General features: G+C 62.1%; 1 protein-coding gene across 1 annotated transcript in view; it reads right to left on the bottom strand.

Moving 5' to 3' along the window:
* Positions 1–8,432, bottom strand: part of PIAS4 (protein inhibitor of activated STAT 4) — a 24,970-nt gene extending 16,538 nt beyond the window's left edge. Inside the window, exons 1-2 of the mRNA XM_007460513.1 lie at positions 8,399–8,432; positions 3,009–3,435 (exon numbers count right to left, since the gene is read on the bottom strand). Coding sequence (XP_007460575.1) covers positions 3,009–3,435; positions 8,399–8,425 — 454 coding nt within the window. The 5' untranslated portion in view covers positions 8,426–8,432. The remainder of the gene's footprint in view (positions 1–3,008; positions 3,436–8,398) is intronic.
* Between the last annotated feature and the right edge of the window lie 745 nt (positions 8,433–9,177).

Here is a 9,177-nt window from a genome sequence, read left to right as displayed (position 1 = left end):
AGGAGGGAAGATGGCTGAGCACGCGGCCCCGGTGTCCCTTCCCTCAGGATGCCGTGTGACCTTGGGCTAGTCTCCTGACCTTTCTGGGTGCCAACCCCCAGCCCCCGCCAGAGTGGATCATCTTTCTCCTAAGGTCCTTCCAGCTCCCTGTCTGTGGCTCTATTATTCCCCTCCCCTCCCCCAACCAGAACATTCCCCTCCACGTGATTTATGTCTCCTGTCTGCCTGGCGCGGTCTCCATCCCGGAGCCTGCCTGCGGCTCTTCCGGGGAAATAGGACCAGACCGTTTGGGCCTCGTTTTGGTCGGCAGGGCATGACCAGGGGTGAGGGGGAGGGGAAGCTGGCTAGAGCCTCCTGAGGTGGCTCCTGGGCAATGCCAGTGCTGCAGAACTCCCCGTGGGGAGGCGCCCAGGGTGAGGGGTGGGTGGACAGAATTGCTGGTGCTGGAACAGCAGGGACCAGATGGCTTCAGGGCCACCATCAGCGCTCGATGAGGCCTCCCTCAGGAACTCGGGCAGCCCCCGGGGAGTCCCTGAGGAGATGGGAGTCTCGGGAAAAGGGTACATCCTGGGACAGGGGCAGGGGAGTGGGTGGGAGCAAAGGCAGGGTGGGGTTGGCCTCTTTGTTCTGAGCCAAGAGCAGAGTGATTCCTGGTGTAGACAGGGGAGCAGACTCTCCCGGAGATCAGGTGACTGGGGTCCCTGGGGGCTCAGGGCAAAGTGATGCATTGTGGGGCGGGAATGGTTGCATGTTTGCGGGCAGGAAGGAAGCCCATGGTCTGGGCAGGGGAGGGAGGCTGCCGGCTCTGAGTTCAAAGTCACCTCCAGTCCCAGGCCCCTGCCCAGCACCAAGCCCACCTTGCAGTCTCCCAAGCTCACCTTGCAGCCTCCCTGTAAAAACCCAGCCTCCCTGATACAAAGATCGTGCTCAAGTCCTTAGGAAGGAGTCTGAATCTTCAGCTCGACCTCCAGAACCAGCCAGCCAGTCAGGCCTGAGACTCCAAAGCCTGCAGGGGGGGTGGGGGGTCTGGGGAGGTTGTGGGGGGGGCAGGGGGATGGGTCCTGGCACCTAGAGAGAGGTTGCGGGAGCAGAGACAGGGAAGGTCATCCTGGAGAAACTCGGGAAGGGGCCCTGGGTCCCCAGTGCTGCCACGTCACCCCCACGATAGGTGCTGGTGAGCCAACCTGCCCCCCACCTGGGGGCTGGCGAGAAACACCTGGCGTCAGAGAGAAGGCAGGGGAGGGCGGAGCCCCGGGCCAGAGTGCGGGGCCTCAGACCCCAGGGCCAGGAGCACCTGAAGCGCTTTCCTCCACCTCCTACAGCCTCACCTGGAGCCACAGGCCCTCGGAGAGAGCTGCCATCCCTCCCCCACCCCCCACCCAGGGCAGGACGGAGGGGGCCGGCAGGCGCATCCAGGGCTGGAGCTAAAACCTGTGTGCAGACAAGGGCCCCCTGGACGAGCAAGGCAGGTGGCTGGGTCAGCACGGTTGGTAGGGACTGAGCCGCGTGGCCAAGGGCACAGCGGGTGGGGGCGTGGAGGGACCGTGACCTCGGCCACATCACACAGGGACCGACTCACGACCAGGGCCTACTGTGACGGGCGGCAGGACCCACAGCGTGGGTAGGCTGGGGGCACCTCGAGGCTCCAAACAAGGGGTGCTAGAAGTGAACCTCCACAAGGGTGGGGGGCTCTGTCTGCTCCCTGCTGCACCCCCTGATGGGTGCCCACCCAGCAGGTGCTCAGGTATATGCTGTGTGACTGGGTGGGTGACGAGTGGCAGGAGGGGTCTCCAGGAACACTCAGGCACCTGGTAAAACCTGAGGGATGACAGGAGCCCCATCGCATTCCACTCGCTCTCTGGAGCCCTGGAGGCCCAGGAAGCTGTGGCTGGTTGGTGTCCTGGCCCCAGAGCTCAGGGCAGCATCTGAGGCTGAGTCCAGGCTGACACCCACTCCCAGCCCTGTCATCAGGCTGTCTGGAGTGGGGGGGTGGGGGTGGGGTGGCTGCTACAGGCCTGATACACAGCAGGCCTGTCCCTCAGTCAATGTAAGGGACAGAGAAACGCGGACAAGGTTCCCCAGCATCATATCCTCTATCCGCACTGCACCCTGCCTCTCAGAGGGTCATGGCCATATCCTGACGGGCCGGCCCGTGTTGACAGGCCTGAACCCGCTGACCGAGGTCACTCCCGCAGGCTACCTACTAGGAAACAGCCTTCCGCAGGGGGCGGGAGGGAAGGTCGAACCTCCAGCCCCTTCGCCACCAGGAGTAAGACCACAGAAGCCAGCCTTGCAGGTGGCCCCCAGTGCCCCCGCCTCCTGGTGGTCCAGCATGGTGGAGCCCTCGTCCACGTTGCACCAGAGTTGGTTCCTCTGACCAGTGGAATGTGGCAGAAGCGAAGATATGCCACTTCCAAGCTGAGGCTGTGAGAGAGCCCTCAGCTTCCAGTGGGGTCATGCACTCACACAGGTGCACACGCTTTCTCTCTCCCTCTTTCCACCGCAGTCCCCCCTGCCCCGATCATGGTTCCGGGGGAAGCTAGCCACCACACCATGCTGGGAGGACACTCAATCAGCCCCCAGAGGCCCAGGCGGCAAGAACTGGGGTTTCCAGCCAGCAGCTGGCAACCACGTGAGTAAGTGCCCCACCCCCAGCCCCAGTCAAGCCTACTAATTAGGCAGCCCCCAGCCGACAGGTGGACTGTGACCCCCCTGAGCGACCCCAAGCCAGAACCACCCAGCCAGGCCGCTCCCGAGTTCTGACCTTCAGAAACTGAGGTGTCGGCTGTTTCAGGCCACTGGGATTTGGGGTAACTTGTTACATGGCAACAGGTTACTAATTCAAGGACCCCAAGGTGGCCCCTGTGCTTCCTGGGAGGGACAAGCCCCCCTCAGCCCCTCGGCCCTTGCTGCTCCCCAGAAAATGCTCTGGGTTGGCTGCTTGGCTGGCCTTGGGCGCTGGGAGAACTCAGAAGGTGGGGCCGCCCCCAGGGGCAGCGGGGACTCACCCAGCTCGGTGGGCTTCAGCAATTCATCCAACATGTTAAAGAAGGGCAACTTCACCAGGCGCACTTCTGGCTTGAGGGTCTTGGCAGGCAACCGTCCGAGTCCGTTTAAGTACTTCCCGTAGAGCACGGGGTAGTCAATGTTGGGGCCCGTGAGGGGAGTCCTGGGCACCGAGCTGGCCCGGTCGTAGGTGGAGTGCATGGTCAGGGGGTCCAAGGGCCGGTGGGGCTGCGGCACGGGCTCCGAGCTCTTCTTGGCGTAGCGTGTCTCGTAGAGCTCCTTGATCTTCTTGAACAGCTCGGGGCTACAGTCAAACTGGACCAGCTGGAGAGCCCGGGTGACAAGTTCGTGTTTAAGTCCGCTCTTACTCCGGCCAACAAAACCCAGGAGCATCTGAAGATCAGAGACTCGGAAACTCATCACCATGTTCTGGGGAAGAGCAACCACAAACACACAGGTTCAGAGGGACACGCTGCCAGGGTGAGGGACTGCCTGGGCCAGCTGGGGGGACAGCGAAGTGAGACCCTGCTAGCAGCTGGCCGGCCTGGGGCCCCCAGGAAGAGGTGGTAGCAGCTTCTGCCCCAGTCCCACGGGCCGGGCTTGGTCCCACCTCCACGCCTGTGCTCAGGCTGCCGCCTTGCCCTCCCCTGAGGGGCCCCCTCCCCGCTCAGCCCTGCTCCTGTCCTCCCCCTCCAACCTTCCTCAGCATCACCAACGCAGCAAAAGCTTGTCTGACTGACCACCCCCCCAGCTACTTCTATTTTAGGTCCTCTTTTCCCATCTTCAAGCCTGAAAGCATCCCCAGGGCAGGAACTGGGAATCTTGCTTCTCCATAAACAGCCTCAGCCGCTCTCCAGCTGAGAACACTGATGGCCTCTCTGACCCTAGGCCTCTTCGTCAGGGAGGATGGCGGGTCCACCTCATCAGGATGTGGGAAGGACCAGATGAGGCGATGCACATAAAGCAGAGTGAGCGCTCGACCAAGGTTGGCCACAAACACATTTTCCCTTTGGTCTGGAGCACGGTAGCCACCGCTTGATTAGTACTGACTCACCGGCCGGGGACTGAGCTGGGTGTGTGATTATGCACTTAACTCTGATCCTTCAAACACTCCAACCAGGTTGGGGTGAGCTCCAGTTACAGACAAGATCCAAACCATACTCTGAAGCTGGGGTGGCTCCTCTCTACCAGGCTGCCCCAGCACCGACTTATTTCAGCTGAGCGCTGCCGAGGCCGTCAAAGCGTCTGCTGGTCCCCCCAACAGGCTTCCTCCCCTTGGTGCTGTGGACACTGGGGCCGTCCCGGGCATGGTGGGGTGTGGAGCAGCATCCCTAGCCCCGCGCACTCGATGCCAGAGCTCCCCCAAACCCCAGTCGTGACGACCACAAACGTCCCACAGACATCACCAAATGTCCCCTGGGGGGCAGGATCAGCTCCAACAGAGGAGCGCGGGGATCCAGCAGCCACAGAGGCTATGAACTGACCCGTGGTAAAGTGATGACTGGCCATTATTACCTGGCAGGGCCACTCCAACGAAATCAGACCAAATACAAGAGAGCAGTGGAGCCCAGTGTTTTCTGTGGGACTGGCCGGCAGCGGCCTGCCCTCCGTGACCCTCTGGGCTCCCCGATAAGCTACATAAGCAAAGTATCCCGGAGGGATGGGCCAGCGGGGTATGGGGGCCACCCGTGCCAAGCCCTGAAGCTGACCTGTGATGAGTGAAACGTGGTGGGAAAAAGACACTTCCGGGGGGAATGGAGAAAGAGAAAGTACAAGCAATGACAGTGGACATGGAAAGCTGGTGAGCCTGGGGCAGGACAGCACCCAAAGAAACCAATAAATCACTTAAACTCAACTAGAAAAGTCTGATGGTCAGAGGTGGGCGGGACCCCTGCCAGGCTGGTTACCTGCCACAAGGCGCTGCTGTTTCTGGGCTGTCAAAGAGTGAGCTGTGTAATCTGATGGTGGCTCCAGGAGTCAGGAGCCCTAGGTTCAAGCCCAGACCCTGCCCTAGGTTCCCAGATGACCCTGGGTCTGCCGTCAGGCTTCTCTGCACTTCGGACAAGATGGGAACTCTAACGTTCTTTCAGCTGTACAGCGCTAGGCTTCTGCTGATGGCAGAGGGATCTGCTAGGCCCAACATGACACAGACAAAGGTGCAGGGAGGCCCCATCCTGCCTGCAAAGCTTAGAGGGGGAGGCTTTTCCTGCTGCAGGGTCTTTCTCCTACTCCTGCACTGCAGACGGAGAGCGCCCACCAATGCCAAGCACAAGGGCCTTCATGGTCACTAATCTCACAAGGACTGGTGCCCATTACACAGGTTAGAAAACTGAGGCTCTGAGAGGCAAGCAGCTGGCCCAAGGCCTCCCCGTGCATCTGCGGCAGGGCTGGCGGTATTTGGGTTCGGGGCCATCGGGCTCCTGAGGCTGCTTACTTCCACTCACATCCAGCTGCCTGGGAGCCCCTCACTCCCCAGCACACCTGCTGCTTGGGGGCCTAGCAGTCTGCTGGCCCTCTGAGAGTCTGAACACTTTTGAAAACAAAGAGGCTTCGCCTCCCTCGGCCTGACTTCCTACCTTGAACAGAGAAGAAAGGCTTGCAGACAAGATGTTTCTTCTGGAAGAGCCCCAAGGTGCTCCAGGAGAGAGGCAATGTCATATGGAAGCTGACTGCCCACCGTGGAGCCAAAGGCAGGTGGGCCTGGCCTTTCGGAGTCTGACCACAGCACATCTTCCTGCCCCTGCTTCCTGGGAGCCCCTGGCCCTACCTACCCCTTCCACCAGGTTGGGGCCATCCAGAGCCGCCTCATGCATGCGCATCCCGGGGCACACCCCTCGAGCTGCCATATGTTCATGACTCGGATTTCTCAGCAGCTGCCACCACCGAGGAGCCTGCCCTTGACACTGGAAGGGAGGGGGGGCCGCGCAAGCAGGGTGCAAACGTTCAGGAAGAAGCCCCAAGTGCTGCGCAGACCACTTCCTGCCGTGGCTTCATCCTGACCTGCCTGCCCCTCAGATCTGTGTTTATAAACAGCGCCAGGCCCCAACGGCTTCCAGAGCCTCAACGCTGGGCTCCTTCGGAGCCGTGTGAAGAAACAGCAGCTGCGCTGAACTTAACAGGGGCGCCTCTCCAGGAACTAAGAGCTCCATGCAGAATGCTACACACCCTCTCAGGGAGTTCCCAGACCACTCCCCACCCCCAAGCCCCTCCCAGGGGCCTCAGGTTAAGAGTCTCAGATTTCCAAGCTTATCAACAAGCCCCTCGCTCTCCCCTCGGATCAGCCCATTCTGCACCCCAAAAGACAAAGTCTCCGGCTCTCGCTACAAAAGGCTGGGAAAGCGCCTAAAAGAGGGGGACATTTCAATGACAGGTAGGCACTCCACAGTGACAGCAAGGGACTGAAGGAGAAAGAAGGCTCTAGGATGGAAGCAGGCTGGGCTCACGAGGCTCGTGTTTTAGAGCACTTGAAAAAGGGTCAACTTGATCTAATTGGGGAGGGGGGCCCCAGCCACTGGGAGGTGAAGTAGAGTTCATCAGATCATATTTCAAGGCCCTGGATGATATAAGAGTTCAGATCCTACCCTCTGGCTGGAGTTGGGGCGGGCGCCTAGAGCCACAGCCCCACAGCGGCCCGAGGAAGTTAAATTTCAGGGCTCCAGGGGACTTCAGGCCGCAGGTTGTTGCCTTGGGCTGGCAGAGTTCAGACCTCTGCATCTCTAGGGCAAGTCTCAATTTCTCAAAACTCCGGAGAGGGGCAGCCATGTGTGTGATGCAGGTATATGGAGAGGGCACTCAGGGGTGAATGGAGCTAATACCCCATAATCACAGAACCCTGAGGGCCGCATTTCAGATCCCAGTGGGAAGGGAAGGGAGATGTAAGGAGAGGGAGGAGCAAGAGAAAGAAAACATTTACAGGTCAGGACCCTGGGGAGGGGAGAGCAGCAGGGGGAGGGGGCGGTGCCTCGGTCCTGCAAGGTCCGGTCCCCCACCTCCCTGGGATCAGCGGAGTAACTGAGTAACTGAGTAAACTCCTCCGGGAAGAACCCTAGCCTAGTCAGGGGCAAGGGTTCTGGAGCCTCACCTGGGAGAAGATACATCCCCGGGACAGGGGTGCTCCCAGCTTAGTCCCAAGAGGATTAAAAGGGGCCCCAAGCTTGAAGAGGTGGCATCTATGGGATGTGGAATGTGGACCCCAAACAGGAATACGGGGGAGAAAGACTAGAAAATATCCACCAGCGTCCCCCAGCGCCGGGAGCCCCCAGCTGTCCCGTCACGTGATCGCCCTCCTAACTACCCTACCCTGCAACCAGCCAGGGACTCTCCAAGGACCGACGTAAGAGACCGGTAAAAAGAGAAGGGTGCCTCACATGCCAGAGCTGGGGTACATAAACAGATCTAAAGCAGGGGTTCTGGGGGCTGTGTGGGAAGGGAGTGTGATCTGAGCAGTAGACTCACGATGGGGTAGAGTATAAGGGAAGCAGACAAGGTTTGGAAATGGAGTCTGATCCTGCGAGTGTGGGGTCCAGAGACCCCAGGAACAGTCCAAAGCAGCACAGATGCTGTCCTGAGGGTAAAGAGGGAGGAGGAAGGCAGAGCCCAAGACCCAAGACTGAGAGGAGACAGTTATTAGGAAGGCGCCGACACAGGGGCCAGGGCTCCATCCCATCGGGGAGGGCAAACTCAGTTATCGCCGCGCGCACTCCGGGGTGAAGAGGGTGTCGGGAGGGGGGCGGGGCTCTGGGACCAGAGCGGGAGCTGAATATTGGCTCCAAACCCTAGCCTGGGGTAGAGACCCCAAGACACACACTGTGTTTGGGGGCAGTTCAGGACCCCAGCTCATCACCCCGGATGGTGGAAACGCTGGCAGAAAAGTCAGGGGACCCTTCTGAGCAAGAGTCGCCAACCCCAGCCTGGTCAGCTAGGCGAAGAGGCTGAGACCCAGATGTACCAGCCCACTGTACCATGGGGGGCGGGGAGGCGCAGACACTCCCCCGGGCCAAAGAGCGCCGAACTCGAGGAGGGGGACGAGCAGTCCAGTCAGTCATGCTGTCCGGGGGGACTGTGCCTCAAGCTGGGAGGCGCGGCCCTGTGCCCGTGCTTAGGGAGGTCCAGACCCCAACCGCTTGAGCTGGAGGTAGGAGGACCCAACCTCCCACCTGGGGGCCGAACCCCTGGCGCGAAAACTGGGGTGAGGTTTGGGGGGCCCCGCCCCCGGCCTCCCCGTGCCCCGCCCGCAACCGGAGCCCCGGGGCCAGGGGCTGGCGAGGGAGCCGGACGCCGAACCGCGGGCGGGCCGCACTGTGGGGCCCCGAGCGGAAGGCGCAGACCTCGGCCGGCCGCCCGGCCCCCGCCCCCCAGCCCGCCCTGGCCGGCGCTGCCGCCGCTCACTCACTTTGGCCTCCACCAGCTCCGCCGCCATCTTGGCCACCAGCGTCCCCCGCGCCGGGAGCCCCCAGCCGTCTCGTCACGTGATCACCCTCCACTCGCGGGCGGGGCCGCCACCGCGGCCAATTAGCACCCGCTCGCCCTCCTCCCCGGGGCGCGCGCGACCGTGCACTGCGCAGGCGCGCGCGGCCACCGCCCGGGCCTCGGGCCAATCAGGGCGGCCCGACACCGCTCCCCCCCTTCGTTCGGGGCGACCACGCCCACCCCTGGCCGCGTCTGGTTTCTTAAAGGGGCACGAGCCCGGCATAGGTGGGGGTGGGTGCTTAGTCCTGTCTGGGGAGGGAGTAGACAGCGGAGGCGACAACAATGCAGCCAGGTGCCGCGGCCCCCGGCGGGAGGCGGCCTCCAGGTGCGTGACTGGGCGCCCGGCGACGTGGGGGGAGGAGACGGTTGGCCCGCGTAGCGTCCGCCAGTGCGTGCAGTGAGGCGCTTTGGAGCGCGGCGCGGGACTGTCTCGGCTGGCCGGGCGACCCGCGCACTGTACATCCGGGTCCCAGCGCGGCCGAAAGAGCGCGGGCGCTACATCTCCTTGGTTGGCCCCTGGAGGAGAAATGCCGGACCCCCTGCCCAATTCCCGGGATGCCGGCGAACCGCCCCTCCCCACCCCGTCCCCCTAGTTCCACCTCCCCACCCACAGTAAACCTTTGGAATCTGCACTAACCGGAAACTCCCCTGCTCAAGAGCTCTCCGTGGCTCCCCAGTGCCCACGGGCCGCTGTACTCAAAC

The sequence above is a fragment of the Lipotes vexillifer genome, unplaced genomic scaffold (genome assembly GCF_000442215.2).
Source record: "Lipotes vexillifer unplaced genomic scaffold, Lipotes_vexillifer_v1.1 scaffold1011, whole genome shotgun sequence".
NCBI classification, from domain to species: Eukaryota; Metazoa; Chordata; class Mammalia; order Artiodactyla; family Lipotidae; genus Lipotes; species Lipotes vexillifer.
Note: the sequence above shows the minus strand (reverse complement) of the source record. Positions and strands in the feature narration are given on the sequence as shown.